A 17,540-nucleotide genomic window follows, 5' to 3' on the forward strand; every position below is an offset into this window, starting at 1 on the left:
GACCCTCTTCTCTCTCCCTTCGGCTGTCTATACGATGGCGTCGTGAGGTGACTTGTCCATCACGACATGTCCGCTCGACAACCCTCACACCCACCGAGTCACACCCCGCCAGCTCAGCCCTCCAACGTGCCTCTCCCTCTGTCTCGCGCGCACTGCTGCCTCTTCTCTCGTGTCCCGCTTTCGCTTCGCATTTGCGCGGTCGCTTCGTTGGGCGACACACGCCCTCTTCCCGGCTGGCATGGAAAACGCCCTCTCAATAGCTCAGCGACTGCTCAGGCAAGCTCATCTAATCCAACTTGCGCCCGGGACTTTGTCCGCCCTTCTCCCTGCTTTCCACCTCTCTGTGTGCGCGCAGAGTGATCGCATCGCCGCGCGGTGCGTGTGTGTGTGTGTGTTCTCTTTTTGTTTCTTGTGAACGGAAAGGGTGGTGATACGCACTCCCTGAATCCGTGCTGCTCCTGCCGCTGCTGTGCGTGCTCGTCCTGATCGCGGATCGTGTCTTGACATCGCCGCGCTCGGCCTCTGCGTTGCTTTCCTCGAACACCCACGGTCGGCACGGCTCGTGTTACTTTTTTTTTTAGACTCCGCGGAACGGCCCTGTCCCCTTCTCCGTCACAAACCCTTGGCGCGCGTCCACTGGTCCTCGCTGCGCCCGCTCATGATCATCCGCTCACCCCTGAAAGTGTCGTGCGTGTTTTTGTTTGTAGAAGCCGGTGCCGAATCGTGCCTGTTGTTGTTGTTGGGGATAGTGTGTGGGGAGAGGGGGGGGAAGGAAGGAGAAGAGGAGGAGGGAGTACATGTGCCTCCCTGCCTGCCCCGCCCCTTCCTCTTTTTTGCTTTTTGTTGTCTTACTGTGTCTTCCAGTTCTCCATGGGCACCTCGCGGGTGCACAGCACACGCGGGACGGCGGGAGCGCGATGGAGCGCGATCTCTCCAGGTCCACGTAGCATCGCCAGCAGCACGCGTGGGCCACACGGGCTGCAGCGTCGTCATGGCTTCCGCGTCCTTCGCTTCATGCTGACATGCGTCATCGCACTCCACGCCGTCACGGCTCCGCTCTCCGCCTGTAACGCTCACATACTCCATGCAACAGCGCCACCTTCCATCAAGGCTGAGACCCCGGCGTCCCCCTCTTTTTTTCGTCCGAACGACCTCCCCCCCGCCGTCCCCGCAGCACCGTGGCGCACGCTCAACGAGTCGCTCTTGCCCTACCCCGTCTTCTACCCCGCTATCGCCTTGCTGAACAACTCCATCTTGCTGCTCGGCGGCTGCGCCACGGCAAATTGTGCCACACCCGTCGGGGCGTCAGGAACGAGGGTTGCCGCATCGCGCCGTCAAGCAAGCGCAGCGACCTCCGTCAACTCGCCGTACCACGAGCGCTTGCTCTCCTTGAACGTGGAGAAAGGCAACATCACAACGCCGCCGCAGCTGACGCTGCCTGCCGGGCTAGGCTTCGCTGGCCGCTACGCAGCCGTCACGCTCACCGATAGTGTCTACGTCGCGCGTAGCTGCACCATGAGCACACGATCACCAGCCGAGGTGGCGAGCATGACGGCAGAGGAACTGCAGGCAATGCAGGCAGCCTACGCGCCGGTGGTAGCGTTCTACCCGGAAGGAACGGCGCACGCGAGCACGCGCACCGGTGGTCCAGACCCGCCACCAGCAGTGAACCTGACCTACTTCAACGTGCCCGCCGATCGCGTGCGCGTCAACGCCAGCTGCACCGCTCTCGCAACGGAAAACAAATTGCTCATCGTTGGCGGCTTCCTGCTCTCCAGGAAGCGCGTCACGGCCAGCGTTGACTCCTTCAATGTCGTCACGCGCAAGTACGACGCCGATGTCGCCTTCCTGACCACACCTGTGTTGCAGCCATCCGTAGCGACATCGACCGGGTTCGCTGCAGTTGCAGGCGGCTGGACCTACGAGGCCGACACCACGACCAGCGCAACTCGCGAAGCTAGGGCACTGCAAGAGAAGTGCCGCGTTAGTCGAAGCAGCAGCGTTGCCGCGAGCGGTGAGCCACTGCATCTAGCCCAGGAGCTGGCGACGCCGCCAGGAAAGTTATCGGCATCCCCCCGCTCTGACACGCCATCATCACCGCCGTCACGGCCCGTACCGTCACCGGCGCCACTGCAGCCAGTGGCACGTTACTTGTTCGATCTCTTGTTCTTCGAACCCGACAGAGTACGTGGCGGCGCACGCGCCGCGCCACGTGGTGCGCTGCAGACAAGGGGAAGCATCTGCGTGTCGCCGGTGGACTCCTCTACCCTACCGCGCACAGCCGTGGAGGACATTCTTCTCTCACCCAACGGCTGCCACGTGGCGGTGTTTGGTGGCCAGGTGGTGCTGGTCGATCACAACCTGGGACATATCGCGACGCTGGATATACGCGCGAGGCTGGCACAAGCGTTCGCCGCTCGTGCGCCGTTGGTCCTGCCACCGCCGCCGGTGGTGACGCTGCTTCGGACAGCGAAGCCGAACACTGCCGCACGTGCGTTCGCCGGAGCCGAGAGTGCGGCAAGCTGGAATGCCCAGGCCAGCAGCTACCAGAACGATCACGCCGCATCGACGGCCGTGTCTGCCAGCAGGGGAAGCAGCAGTGCAGCGCCGATGACCTCCTCGACGTCATCGTCTTCTTCGGCCACCGCCTCATCGTCGTCTTCATCGGCGTCGCTGCCGGAGTACCGCTACTCATGGATGCAGCCGACCCTTATCCCGCTGCCCTACGCCCGCCGCCCCTCCCCGGCTGCTGCGCCAGGCCCGCCCGTCATGGCGGACACGATCCTTCTTTACTACGCACTCGGTGGCGAGAACGTGTGGTCAGAGGTGGTCACCGCGGCAGGCGACAATGCTGCTGATGAGGATCTTCTCGATCCATCAGGCAGACAGCATGTGGTGCCGCAGCGGCACGGTGACCCCTCAACTCTCCGTGCCACCGGCAAAGGCAGGGAAGTCGTCGTCCGTCGGGAGCCAACGCTTCGCTGGGCTCAGCGGGAGCTGCCGGACGTGCGCTACGATAGAGACCGCCCCGAGCTGCTCGCCGTGACGATGCCCACGCCGCTTTGGCCCGATGCACTCACCCTGCAGACCAACTCCGAGGGCATTATCCATCTCGCGTTTCCAGACCTCAACTACACACGCTACTGTAGGTGGAATCGGCTTGCCTACAACGACGATGACAATGTGGTCTGCGCTGTCCGGCTCAGCAGTCGCCGCGACTGCGTCGGCAACACCGCCGGCACACTCGACAGCGCATACGACGGCTCCCCGAACGCCACCATCCTCTTCAGCGCCAGCGGCAGCACGACCCCGGTGTACGTATGCTTCAGCTACGTGGTGCGGCCCACCTTGTGGCCTACGTGCCGCATCCGGCAGTCCTTCTCCATCTTGAATCCAATGATGCCACTGCGCATCCTCGACAACAGCCACACCACCTCCGCGCCGACGCCGACGCCGCGTCCTTCTCCGACACGCGACCCTGCCGACAACACCACCAGCTCCCCACTTTTCATGCTCGCCGTTGGCCTGTCTGTCGTTACGCTGCTGGTGGCAGTGCTCCTCGCTGCGCGGCTTCAGCATGTGCCGGAGGACGGGCTTCTGGTGATGAGCCTGCTCGGCCGCGGCGATGGCGCAGGTGACCAGCACGCGAGCCCCAGAATTCGTGGCCGTGGCTGCAGCGGCGCCGCGAGGCACAACGGACAAGGCCGACGCAAGCGTCCTCTCTGCGGCAGCGACGAGCCCAACAAAGCCGCAGATGCCGAGGATGACGACGAGGCTGGTCTGTGCCCGATTTCAACCTACGCCGAGTTCCTCCAGGTGGTTGGCAGCGCGGAAGAGGACAGTGAAGCGCGTATGTTGGCGTCAGCGGCGGACGTGCTGCGGCTGCACCAACACCGCTATCGCGTGCTGTCGCGGATTGGCCAAGGGCCACACTCTCTGTGCTTCCTTGCGCTCCGCAAGGCACCGCCGCCGCCGCCGCCGCTACGGGTGCAGCCGCAGCGAGTGAGGGGGGCGGGTGCCGGCATTAACCGAAGGGTGCGCATGTCGGATGGCGCTGCGAGGCCCGTCGCGCGCTCGTCCCTTTTCACGCGACCGCCGCCGTCGTTCCCAGCAGTGTCCACCACTCTCAGTCCAGGCGTCCCGACCCCCGCCACGACTCTGCCCTCCGTTGCCGCCACCTCGTCCCTGTGGGCCGCGCGGCACGACCAGCGCACGGCCGTCGTGGTCAAGTACACGCAGTGCCCTGACGACGCCACGCGAGCCGCCATAACACGCCTGTGCGAGCGCCTCCGCGACCTTCGAGCGGACGCCGTTACGGAGGCTTTGGGTGCGGCAGGGGTGTATAGACAGCACCGCAACAGTGCCCCGTCGCGTCACCCTCGCCGACTGTACCGCCCATCAGACACGTCGGCGACGGTTTCCGCTACCGCCGCTCTTCGACCTTTGGATGTGCCAACTCAGCTGGCATGCGACATCGCCCACAACGTGGCCAGCGGCGGTAGAAGCAGTCGCGGAGGTGCTGCGGCACAGGCGCGGAAAACGGATGCCGAGGATGCAACGGCACCACCAGCGAGCAGACGAGGCTGCAGTGCCGTCATCGTCACCACAGGAAGCCGAGCGGGGTGTCAGCCGCTGCCGCTGCTGTTTTCCCCGGCGAGCAAGGCTCGCATAATCGACGGCGACGACGATGATGACGACAACAGCTGCGCATGGCTCGACGCTCACGAGGTGAACGTCGTCCTCTCGCTCTTCTTGCTGCTGCCGGAGGACCTGTTCGTGTCGTACGAGGTGAGCGTTCTTCAGCAGCAAAACAGCAACAGCAGCAGCCAGCACGCGCACGTCAACCGCAGCGGCCGCTTGACGCCGCTAAGCGTGTCACGAGCTGCGGTGGAATGGAATTGCAGGCACGTCTGGCCCGGCACGAACGTCGAGCCGGCAAAGGCGTCTCATCACCGCCAACGCCATCGGTGCACACCGATGCTGTCAGCAGGACAGAGCTTCCCCGAGCAGTTAACTCCGCGTGTATGCTGGGCTGCCTGCGTGAACCCGCTCCAGCCCTCCACAGTCAGGCCGTGGAGTCTTTGCCTGGTCATGCCGTACGAGCGCAGCGGCGACCTTGCCGGCTTCATTTTGCGTAGCCAGCAAGCGCAGCTGCTTCCCGCAGATGTGACGGGTGCGAAGGACATGAAGCGCACCGGACTGCGCAGCAGAACCTCCGCGTCTCCGGCATGTGTACCACCCGTCTACTACTGCTGGACCGAGTCGCTTCTCTGCTCTATCCTCTTCCAAGTATGCACTGGGCTTCAGCTGCTGCACGCGCAGTCGCCGCCCATCCTGCACGGCAACATCAAGCAGACGAACGTGCTGTTGCGGGAGCCGGTCTCCTTCTCGGTGGCACGACGGCGCGTGGTCGTCGCTGGAACGCCGGCGGCACTAACAGGGATGAAGACGGGCGTGAGCAGCGATCGCGGTGGACTCGAGGACGCGAACGGTGATCTAGACATGGCCACTGCCACAGTGCGCGTACCTGGAGCGCAGCAAGCAAGAGAGGAAGACAGTAGCTGGCAGGACCATCGCCTGGAAGCCGGCATGGCCGCTGCCGCACGACCGCTATCTGCGCACGCATCCTTCTGGCGGGCGAGCAGCTTGGTAGCTGCCGCCACCGCTGTCTGGCAAGCTGGTTCGCCGGTCTTGCGCTCCCCGCTATCCATCGGATCACCGCCTTCTCTCTTCCGTGCTGGCGCGACAGTGTCGCCACCCACGGCGGCTTTCTCGCACGACGCGCCGCAGGAAGGACAACGACAACTACAGCCATACGAAGACGAACAGCTGTCGACACAGGAGCCTGCACGGCACCTGCTCAGCGCGCACACCTACTTGCCCATCAGCGTCACGGACGGCGGTATGTCGTGGTGGTTGACGGTGCAACTGCCGCTGCGGCTACGCGGGTGCTTCGGGCTCACAACCCGCTCCACTCTTCGCCAGACCCCCGCTGGGCTCTGCTGGCTGCGCCGGCTTGACTCGCCCCCATCGTCGCCGCCGCCGCCCACCACGACGAAGCGCAGCGTCCTGCCGTCCGACGGCTGCCTTGCGGCGCTAGCTGACTTCTTGTTCACCTTTATCGATGTGCCTACACACGTCGCACCGGAGTTGCTGTGGGGGCGACTCTGCACGCTGTCGCAGTCTGACCACGGTTATGATGGTAGTGGTGCTGCTGCCGGTCTCGCCGTGCTCGGCTCGTCGCTGACGCAGTCATCGTCGTCGCTCCACTCCACTCGAAACCGGCGAGAGCAGTACGTGGCGAGCTCTCGCCGCGACGGCCATCAACGCGGCGACGGCGATAGTCTCACGCATCGGCGTTGTGGTGATGTCGCGCGCGAGCCCGCCGCGTCTCCGGCGTTGGGCTCAGCAAACCCCTTGCGTGCGACTACTAGTGACGAGCTGGGAGCGAACGCGACAGGGGACAAGCAAGCCCTCGGTGTGCTTCCTCAGCAGCAGCAGCAGCCACAACTACCGCGGCACGACGACCCGTGTGCGGACGAAGACATGGACGATCGAGATGCGGAGCTCGACATCGATGAGGACGGTATCTTCACCTGCGAGGAGGTGAATGCGCTGACCTCCGCCATGTGGAAGGCGGAAGGGCTCACCCGCGTGCCGCGCAGCCGCCGCCATCACCGCCAGGCTCCTCCTCAGCAGCGCACCTCCGCGGCAGCCGTGGACTCCTTGCAACCAGGGCCTCTCGCTGCCTCCACCACCACGCCGGGCGGAGGCTCCGTGACAGACGTGACTCTGCAGCCGCTGCTGAACACCACCGGTGAGGACGGTGGCCATCGGAGTTTGGGCGGTGATATTCGTGGATTGCCGTCGAGCTTCTCTAACGCACCTCTGTTTGCAAGCGCTACCACAACGGCAGCAGGCTTGTCGTCTACATCGTCTCCGCAGCCGACTTCACAGGCGCTGCACCATCATCACAATGATGTGGATCGCCAACTCGGTGGCAACAGCAACACCAGTGGTCGGCGGATGGCCGGGGGAGGAGGCTCGGTCGGTGGAGAGGGAAGCCGCAGCAGCTCGAGCGTGTATGAGGTGCTCATCCAACGGGTGCTGGCGATGGACACGGCGAGTGACATCTGGAGCCTTGGCGTGCTGCTCTACGGCATGTGCGCCGACACTGCGGATGCGCAGCAGCAGGAGGAGCAGCAGCAGCACCAAGCGTCCGCTTCCACAACGACCCCTACGCTGAACCCGCCACATGCGACTGCAGCCGGCAGCTCTCCTGTCCGCGCGCACGAGGGCGTCGCTGGCACGCTGCCGCCTGCAATGCCCACGTGCACGTGTGCGTCGCGGCTTGCCCAGCGCGCGTTTGCGGCACTCCTCGGCGACCTCTACGACCTTGCCGTAACAGGAGTGCCGAGTGGCGACCGTGGCAACAACGGGTGGAGCTGCGATGGCGTGGATGTGGAGCAGCTAGACGAAGCTGCCGATGACCACCTCCGCTGGCCCCGCTCGTGTGCGCTGGAAGAGGAGGTCATGCAGGCCATCGGCGAGGCGGGCTACACACATGTTTTCGCGTCCGTCCTGGCGAGCATGCTATCGCCCGTAGCGGCACGGCGTCCAAGCGCCGGCGACATCGTGAACCAGTTGCGTCTCGTGACCACAGGCGCCCCTGCCACCCTTGCATCCAACATCATGCGCGGCGGTGGAGGCGGCCTTGCGGATGCAGATGACGAGTACAGTGTCGCTCGGCAAAGCCCACCTCCGCGCATCCAGCACAGCGGCGGCGCAAGTGATGCCACGTCATCCGTCATGCTACACGAGCAGACGGCCTGCATGGCGCTGCGTCAGCGATGATCGCAGAAAGAGAACGAAACCACCTGTGTGTGTGTGTGTGTGGATGGGTGTAAGTGTTTCCACTCTGCATCTCGTCGGATTCGTGGGGACGTGCTCAGCGGACGGGGAGGGGGTGTGGTGTGGCGAGCAATCCCGGTGACCGGCCCCATACTCGTGCTTTCTCTTGACTCTAGCTTGGTTTCTTTCTTTTGGGGGGAGGGGGAGGGATGCGTCGTTTGTGTGAGCATGCTTTCACAACTTCTCCTCTGAGCGTCGTGGGCGTGTCTGACTGGGCGGTGGCTGTCGGCACGGGTCGCCAGCGCCACCGCTCGCCTCCGCTTCGGCCTGTCCACCGTCCACTCTCCACCGCCCCTTTCTCCTCTCTCCCTCCGGCGATGCGCATCGCAACCGTCGCTCCCCACACATGCGCACGTCTCACGGGCCCGCAAGCAACCGAATCCAGCGACCGTCGATCAACCCCGCCCCTCACCTTTTTTCCTTCCCCAGGCAGGCGCTGCGGCCCACGCATGCGCGCTGCCGCGCATCATCAACATCAACATCATCTCCCTCCCCCCTTAGCGCTAGCACGTTTCACATCGCACTTATCCGTTCCCCAGCGGCACAGCACACACCCCTTCGCAACGCCGTGAGAAGGGGCAGGCGGACCGACAGCACCGCCGCCGCCATGAACGTCTCCGCTCCGGCCTTCGCTGCACCATCGCTGCTGAACTCCTATGCGTATACGGCTTCGCCGTCCCCATCCTCAGCACCTTCAGTGCGCACCCTGGGTGTCGCCGCCGCCGCGGCGGGGACGATGTCCACAGTGCATGCCACGAGCCTGGCGAACAGCGGCGCGGCAGCACACACCTGGCCGAATGGTGGCGGTGGCGATGGTCGCCGCGGAGCAGCGCATGCGCTCACCAACTCTGGTAGAGACGTCTCTCTTGCGCTTCTGGTTGTCGCCTGCACGCTGCTGGTCGTCACGATCGTTCTTCTGATCGTTGGTGTTCGCCTCCTCAAGCAGTTCGCGGCGACTGTAGCAGCAGCGGAAGGTGCAAGGGGTCGGGACATTCGTAGCAACGGCGTGAGTGCTGGTGAAGCGGCGGCGCACATTAGTGTCGGCATCGACGACGACGAACCAGCCTTGCACAACGACAATGGTGGCAGCCGCACGCAGCTTGTGGAATATGCCGATGAGCGGGAGCCCCTACTGCATCATGTACGTGGCCACGACGGCGGAGCTGGTCGTCATCGCCGCAGTGCTAGTCGCCAGCACCAGCAGCCTGGTCGGCGCACAACCTTGCCCGTGCTCGACGCGCTCGACATTCGTGTCGGTGTCTCCTCCACGCCCCCCACCGCCGACGCTAGCAGCTACGGGGGGACGGCGGCGCCGCGACGCCGGTCGAGATGCTGTCAGACAGAGAGCTCAGCAGTGCCCACTTCCGAAAGTCAGCCAGCATTGCGCGGCTCACCACAGCAGCAGCGCCAAACGGGGCATTGTGCCGGCCCCGACGCGTTGGCCGCGGACGGGAAGACGAGGGACGCCTTCCGCGCAGGGCCGCGGCCCACCCGGCACAGCAACGACTCACTGAGCCAGAGCGGCGCGGCGCGCAAGTGTGTCAAATCTGCCCTCGCGCCGGCGTCCGCCTCCCCAGAACCCGCGTCGCTCCCGGCCGCTGCGCCCGGGTCTTCGGCCGCACCTGCCACCGCCGATCACGGAGCCACCCCACCCAGCGACAGCGCTCAACTGCCAGCCTTTACCGCGACCACCGAGAAGGACATGGTGGTGTACAACACGACGCACAACTCGCGCTACCGCCTCCTGCAGCGCATTGGCATGGGTGCCTTCTCCTCTGTCTATCTGGTGCAGCACAAGACGACGGGCAAGCAGTACGCGCTCAAGTACATCCTGTGCAAGGGCGACCGCGAGCGACTGGCGGCGCTGCGCGAGTGCGAGGTGATCTACAGCCTGCAAGGGCACCCGCAGGTGATCCGTATTGTGGACATGTTTATGAGCTACCAGTTCCAACGTGCATCGCCGTCGCCCGCCGTCGCCGGCTCTCCTACCGCAGTCACGACGAACTCGGCATGTAAAGAGCAGGCGTCTGGCCAGCAGGGCTTACGGTCGTTTCCTGACGTCCCATCAAGCGCGCCGGCAGCAACCGCCGCCGCCCTCGCACCCTCCGCGATCGCCAAGCCGGCGCTGGCGCCGGCCTCTGCCGCGCCGGCGACCACGAACACCGTGTCGGTCGCGGGGCGGTTTAAGGGACTCGACGACGCCGCGATGACGAAGACGGCGATGGACAGCTCGACCGAGTCCCGCGCAGCAGCGCACGGCGAGGATGACAATGGTCATGTAGATGACAGCTGCGTGGACAGTCACAGGTATAGCGAGGGGCGCCGGCGCGGCAGCTGTCCGCGCGTGCGCCCCTCCTTCGAAAGAGTAGCCTGTGCTGCTTACATGGCCAACGCCGACCATGTCAGCGACGTGGAAAATGAAGAGAGTGCCTACAGCGAGCACCAGCAGCCACAGCAACAAGGCAAGCAGTCCATGCGCGCGCCCTCCGGGTGCTGCCCACGTCCGCTTCCGTACAGCGTGCAGCACACGAGTCAAAGTAGCAGCTGCGTACCGGCGCAGCTGGGTGCGGCCGCCGGTGGAGGTGCGCAGGGGTGCGGGCACGTACCCTTGCAGTCTGCTCATCATGCATCGACTACAGCGCTCGCCACGGCGTCGGCGGCTCGTGCTGCCGCCACCGGTGCATTGTCTCCACCTCGTAACAAGGCGCACGCCGACCAGCCCCACTTGTGCTGTCACGCGACCGACGTGCCAGATGCGGTCGTACATGACGAGAGCGACGCTACGCTGAGTCGAAGCAGCGAAGCCGGTCAGGAGCCTGGCACCCTTGAGGACTACGATAGCGGCGATGGTGTTCACAGCGGGAGTGACAGCAGGAGAATAGCGGAACACGGGCAGAGCGCAACAGTAGAAAGGGCCAAGCCAGCCGTGCCGTCGCGCAGGGCGTTGTCGGAGGACCGCGGCTCGGACGGGGCGGACGACGGCCATGCTGATATCGATGCAGGCAGAGAGGAGCGGTGGACAGAACTGCGCGGTGGTGCCGACGCCGATGTAAAGCGCAGCCGCAAAGGCAGCGATGCGCGCTCCGGTGCGACCAGCTCCAGCGGTGCGGACGAAGAGCCCGTCCAGCCGATCCACCGCGTTTTCGTGCCGCCGCCGTACATGCACCCACCGTTCAAGGGAATGGCTGCTGCGCCGAGAAGCTGCAGCATCTGCAGCAACAACATCGTGAGCTACACAGGCACCGGCAATGGTGTCGCCTCGGTGTTGCAGCCGCAGAACCGGAGCTATGCGACAGGTGGGGGAAGCCCCACCGCGCACCACCTGTACTCCGTCTTTCCGACCGCCGCAGCCAGCGGAGCACTGGCAGTCGTGGCACCAGCGACGGCGAACTGCAGCGCTGCGCCCGCTCCGGTGCGGCGCATCCCTGAAAGACCGGACGTCGCGTCGCTGCCAGCAACCGCATCTCCCCCACCCTTCGCCGCAGCTTCCGCCTCGCTCACGTCCTCGTCTCCGTCGGCGGCCGAGAGCCTGCGTCACGCAGCCGGTAGCCTTGTCACCACGTCCACCCTTCTTCCGCATCACCAGCAGCAGCAGCAACCGCAACCCACACCGTCGTCTGTGACCTCGTACGCCCCTGCTCGTGCTGCCGTCTCATCTGCAGACGTCAAGAGCGCTGCGACCGGTGCGCCTGCGGTGCAAGTCCCGATCCGGTACAAGGACTTTGTGCTGTCGCCCACCACCGTCACCGCACATGCCGCCGCACCGTGGACACCGGTGCCAGCGACGCAGGCAAGCGCCCTTGTACATGGGCAGGTGCACCGGAAGTCGGCCGACCACGGTGGGAGTCCCGCTCCGCCGCCATGCGCCGCCGCCGCGAGGGCAGGCTCAGGAGCTGCGGGAGCTGGTGCCATTGGGCTGGCAGTGGATCGCCCAACTGGTGAAAGCGTGAACCCCTACCTAGAGCGTGCCCGCGGCCGCCAACCGGTGCCGCCGCCGCGCACGTCGTACGCACCAGGTGGCGGGGTGCGCTACAACAGCCTCGCTGTGGCGTATGCCGCGGCTCCGACAACGTTGCAGGCCGCGACGAAGGGGTTGCCCGCTCAGTCTAGCAGCCCCTCCTCTTCACTGACGCTGAGCGCAAGTGGCACTGGCGTCAGTGCCTTCGACGACCGTAAGGCGGGTGCAGGACAAGGATGGCACTTCGAGGTAACGGGCGCGGTCAGCAGCTCACAGGACTCAGACGCATCGATGCCCGCGCCCCAGGCCGCACGCCTCACCGCTTCACGGTCTCTGCCGAGTACTGCCCCGGCGGTGGCGACGGTGGTGCGCAACACGTACGCGCCGCTTCGGTACGGCAACGTGGTGCAGTCCAATGCAGCGTCACCGGCCACGTCTAGCATGGCAAGCTCCTCTCTCGTGCCGCCACCGTCACCTTCACTGCAGAAGCAGCTGCCGCAACCACCTTCAGCGGCTTGCCCTGCTGCTGCAACGGCGGCGGACAGTGACCGTCTCAGCGTGTTTGGCGTCCTTCGGACGGCACGTGCGGGTCAGCAGGGAGAGCGTGAGGACTGGGATGAGAGCAAGCCTGGCGTGAGCGCGTCGTGGCCCGCAAAAGACGCTGGGTTGGTGTCAACGCAAGCACCACCGCTGCTTCCGCTACCCGGTCTGGCGAGGCAGGCCAGTGGCGCGTACTTCCTTCGGTCGGTTGGTCGCGTGAACGGCGCTGGCGCCGTGCCGCGCACGGCAGCGCCCCGCGCTCTGTACGAGGAGGGGCGACCGCCCGCGGCGGCCGCGGCTCAGGATGACGCCCCATCCTCTACAAAGCCTCTGTACACGAACCTCGGTGTTCTTCTCGCCGACCCCAGCATGCCAGCCGACCCCGCGACCGTCACGACAATGCACCTGCTCCGCACTGGCGTGCAACCACCATCGCCGCGGCACCCCCGATCGAACTCCTACGCCGGCGGTGATGCCGACAGGAAGCAGCAGCGCGGCTATGGCAACGTCGGATCAACTGGCGCGGCACCCTCTCCAGTGCGGTACGCCAACGCTGGGAACCCAAACCTGTGGAGCACGTACAACGCGGGTGCGTCCCCGGCGAGCGCAGCGTCTGCTGCTGCCGTCTCCGTGCTGACGGGCCTGTCGTCCAGGATCGGTGCGAAGACCCCCACAGCCGCCGGCGCCGGGGAGAGTGACACGAACGACGGCAAGAGCAGCAAGACGACACGTACGAACAGCAGCAGCAGTCCCCTGCAAGATGCCTACGACACCGGCTATCTGTGCCTCGTAATGGAGCACCACCCTATGGGCGACCTCTGCCGGTACGCGCTGCGCGCCCAGCATGAACTGGAGACGCGGCGCCACCGCCAGCAGCAGTCCGAGTCGCAGGCACTGGCACGCAGCAGTTTGATGGGCATGGGCATCTTGCAGCCTATCACGTCGCAAAACAGGACGTGTGCGTCCGAGCGAAGCTCTGCTCAGCAGCCGCAAGCCCCCGCGAAGAACGCGACCGAGGGCGACGGCGGTGGCGCCGGGGCAGAGGCAGGGGAGCCGACCTCACTGCTTTCTCTTCGCCCATTATCGCTCACGCATGGCTGGGCAGCGGGGTCAGCAGCGGCGGCCTCGTCTCTGCTAGCGGCCGCCGCAGATGCCACCTGGACGGTGAAGATGCCTATGAGTCGAACGGACCTCCACCCGGCGCTCTCGGCCGGAGTCGGCGGTCGTGGTAACACCTCTGGAAGCCATACCGCCGGCGTCACCGACGGTGACGAGCGCGCCAGCAACTTCGACGCCCGGCGAGCAGTCTCTGTTGCGGTCGATCCCACAAGTGACAAACCCCTCACCGAGGCGCAGCTGCTGTCCATCGCGTATCAGCTGGCCTCGGTGCTCGATCACATGCATCAGCAGAACCCGCCCATCGTTCACCGTGACTTGAAGCCCGAGAACATTCTCATCAAAGGTGCGCTCGCCGACTACCTCGACCTGCCTCTCTCCGCCTTTTTGGCGAGCACCAGCAGCACCGTGCGCTGCGGTGGCAAGGACGATGCCTTGGACACGTCCTCTGTGCCTTCGATGACGCCGCCCTTCACAACCCCGGCGGCAGTCATCGATGCCGCCGCCAGCTCGTTGGCGCCGCTGCCGCCGATCCGAATCACGCGCGCGGTGGTGCCCATTGTTCTCACCGATTTTGGTCTTGCAATCCTACAAGACACCCACGGCCGCCCGCACGGCAGCCGCGGCGGTGGCACCCGCCCGTACATCGCACCAGAGAGCTGGAAGGGCGGCACGTGCACGGCTAGTGACGTGTGGAGCCTCGGCTGTGTGCTGTATGCACTCGCCACGTGCCGTCTCGTTGCCGGGGACGTTCGCATCATGTCGCAGGAGGCGAAGCGGGACGGGTTTGCCTCGCGCATGCTGAAAGACATTATCGCCCACAAGTACTCCCTGGCCTTTGCGAGTTTCGTCGTGTCGCTGCTTGTCGTCGATCCGGCGAAGCGGCCGACGGCGGCGCAGGCGGCGCGGTGCTTCTGCGTCGCAGACGGCGACATCTGTTTTGACCTCAGCAGCCCATTCTTCAGCAACGTGCTCGATCTCTAGCGTACGTGCGTGGGCGCGTGCGACATGCGCGAGGTGCACACACCCACGCAGGACCTCACCAAGGAGCGTTCCACAGCACAACAGCAATCACAACAAAGAAAAGAAAAACAAAGAAAAGAAGACAGAATCCCCTCCCCTCCCCTCCCCTCGCCCCGCCCGAAACATGCGAAGAGGCGCTTACCCGATACTCGCAGCTGTGTCTGTGTGTCTGTGTGTGTGTGTGTGTGTGTGCCGTGATGCGCACTCTCCCGCTTGGCTCTCCATGTCTGACATGCTGTGTTTTTTTCTGTTTTTCGAATCCTCATCCACCCCGTACACCCACCTGCTCGCTGCTCTTCTAAAACACACACACACACACACACACACACACACACACCACTCCCAAGGACGTTTCTGCTGCTCCTTCCGCACTCCGCGCCCCCTCCGCCCCACGCAGGCACGCACGCGTCACATGCATGACGTGGTGGTCGCGCTCCCGTTCAGGACAACAGGAGAGCACGAGAGGCGTGGACGCAACGAGTAAAGAAAAAGGGGGCGGCGTACTCCTCACCTTTCGCTGCCCGCGTGGAGTGCCTGGGGAAGGTGTGGTGGACAGCACCGGTGAGCCGATACTGCCGCGCCATCAACGGTCGTCTTGACATGTTGCGCATCAGCCCCGCGTGTTTTGCGCCGCTGCAGGCCTCCCACCCTCTCCTCCTCTTCTCATGGCTGCGTCAGAGCCGTGGGCGCCGCGGCAGCGCCGCCGCGACGTGGCGCACAGACGCCAAGAAGACCTTCATCAGTGAGGGCGCGATGGGCCTCGGTGGTGGCGATGTGGGTCAGCCCATGGCAAACGAGGCCTCCGAGGCGCTGGATGGCACAGGCACGAGCACCGCCAGTTATCGGCAGGCTGGTCTGAAGGGCACCGTTGGGCGTGGCGTCGGCAATGGGCAAGCCTTCCAAGCCGGCGGCGGAGCCGCTCCAGGGTCCACCGTGCCGAAACAGCCGATAGACGATGTCTTGATAGAGCGTGCAGCGCACTTGACCGGGCCGAACCGGCGCCCCCTCGCGTACGACCTCGAGATCCATCGCGCCGCCCGCGCGCGTGAGGCGGCACAGAAGCAAGCGTCGCAGGAGTATCTGCTCCACTTCGACGAGCAGAACATGCCGCGCAACCCCCATGACCCTAACCGACCGCGCGCGAGTTGGGAGTTTACGCCGACGCCAGAGCACAAGTCGCTCGTGCTGCTTCTCTACCGCAACGTCCTGAAAGGCTTGATGAACTATAAAAGTGTCCGGCGTCGCAGCATGATCGCCTACGCCCGCATGTGTTTTCGCCGTCGCGCTATGGCGACGGAAAAACTGCTGATTGACGAGTGCATCGAAGAGTGCCGGCGCTCCATCTACGTGCTGGAAAAGCATCACAACTTCACAAAGACGGGCACGTACGAGTTTGACTCGATGACGCTACCCAAGGACACGGGCCAGGACGTGAAGACGTACATGGAGGAGGTGTACGACCCGGAGCAGTCCCGTATGCAGTTCCAGAACTTCACTGATGTGCAGCCAGGCAGAGAGCATTTGCATCGGCAAGGTCTCGGGCCCACGTCGGGGTCGCACCACTGGAAGGACCAAAAGACCTCGGAGGGCTTCAAGGTGGAAATTCGCGACGAGGACAGGGCCCTGCGGCCGCCGCCGCCGCCCGGGATGGCGAGCTGACGCCTACACACACACACACACACACTACACCTCTCTCTCTTTATCGACGAAACAGGTGAGTAAAGGGCCGTACTCGATGGACATCGCGTTGAAAACGACGAGCAAGTTGCGCTGGCAGCGGCTGTGCAACCGCCGGACTGCCTTCCTCTTACCTCCCTCTTTCTCAGTGGCTCTCTCGACAGAGGAGGGGCTGCACGGCGCGTCCATCCTTTGGCGCGCCCGCGGGCTGCTGATGCCATGCTCCGTTGGTTTTTGTTGCGGGTGTGGTGATGAACCCACATGGATGCGCACGTCTTCAGCTTCCGCCCTTCATGTACGTCGGCAGATGCGTGCCAGTGCCTTTTTTCGCGCGCGCATGGTCTCCGTGCATGTGTGTCGGTGTCGGTGTCGGGGTGCACGTCACCTCCTTTTCTATATTCTGTTGTCTCCGACGCCGATTTGTGTGCGCTCGCGTGGTGCGTTCACGTCCACTGAAAAAGTGCTGCTGGCACCCGATCCCCTTCTCGTTCCCCCCTCCCCCTTTCTTGTGTGTGTGTGTGTGCGTGTGTGTGTCCGCGGCTGCGTTGCACCACACTGGTGGGGGCCTGTGGCAGTGCCAGTGGTGGGGTGGCGAGCTCATGTTGTTGATGTCGGAAAATCGGGGGGATGGGGGGTGGGGCAGGTTGAATCCAGAATAGGAATGACGAAACCAGGAGACGTCCTCCACTCTGATCTCTTTTTCCCTTTCGTTGTCCGTGTTGTGTGTACTTGTGTTTGCGTGCAGTTGTGGAGAGAGAGAGAGAGAGAGAGAGAGAGCTGGAATGCCTGCGTCGGTGTCTCCTTTTCTCGCCCCCGCCCACCCACCCTTCTCTCCAGCACTTACCCTATGGCGTGGCTCTCGCCGACTTTCTTCCTTCCCTCTTTCTCTCGTATGGGGCCGTCGTGTGCTGCGTGTCTTTCTCATCACCAGGCGCTCACCACCCCACCCCCTCATCGTCATCTGCTGCACCCCCTTCTCAGCCCTTATCGCTCACGTGCGCATCGCCTACGGCGCACCCCTCAGGAAAAGGAGGAGTGTGTGAGCCACACCAGCCAGTGCAGGCTGCCACGACGATCGATGCGGTTCAATGGGATGCGGGTGGCCATTGCGTTGCGGGCGAGACTGTCCATGCGCATTCCATGGCGCAGGTAGGGCAGCAGACCTCTGTCCCCCCCTCCCGCGCCCTGTCTCGCCGCACAGCTGCACTCACTGAACTCCTTCCGCCCTCTCATCGCCCTCATGGGGCCCGTCCTCTTTTTTCCGTTCCCTCCCTCTCTCCATACTCGGTCACCCATGCGTGGCCGCCAACCACTA

The 17,540-nt window shown here is 64.6% G+C and overlaps 3 protein-coding genes across 3 annotated transcripts; all 3 read left to right on the forward strand.

Annotated features, from left to right (window-relative positions):
* Positions 1-870: 870 nt before the first annotated feature.
* LMJF_08_0520 (conserved hypothetical protein) lies at positions 871-7,854 on the forward strand (the record flags this gene model as incomplete). Its single annotated transcript, XM_001681029.1, has 1 exon — positions 871-7,854. One exon carries the CDS (start codon positions 871-873, stop codon positions 7,852-7,854), a length of 6,984 nt encoding a protein of 2,327 aa, XP_001681081.1.
* Positions 7,855-9,613: 1,759 nt separating this feature from the next.
* On the forward strand, positions 9,614-14,509 carry LMJF_08_0530 (putative protein kinase; the record flags this gene model as incomplete). Its single annotated transcript, XM_001681030.1, has 1 exon — positions 9,614-14,509. One exon carries the CDS (start codon positions 9,614-9,616, stop codon positions 14,507-14,509), a length of 4,896 nt encoding a protein of 1,631 aa, XP_001681082.1.
* Positions 14,510-15,148: 639 nt separating this feature from the next.
* On the forward strand, positions 15,149-16,207 carry LMJF_08_0540 (conserved hypothetical protein; the record flags this gene model as incomplete). The annotated part of the gene is made up of 1 exon (XM_001681031.1): positions 15,149-16,207. One exon carries the CDS (start codon positions 15,149-15,151, stop codon positions 16,205-16,207), a length of 1,059 nt encoding a protein of 352 aa, XP_001681083.1.
* Between the last annotated feature and the right edge of the window lie 1,333 nt (positions 16,208-17,540).

Source organism: Leishmania major, chromosome 8 (genome assembly GCF_000002725.2).
Source record: "Leishmania major strain Friedlin complete genome, chromosome 8".
Taxonomy (NCBI): Eukaryota; Euglenozoa; class Kinetoplastea; order Trypanosomatida; family Trypanosomatidae; genus Leishmania; species Leishmania major.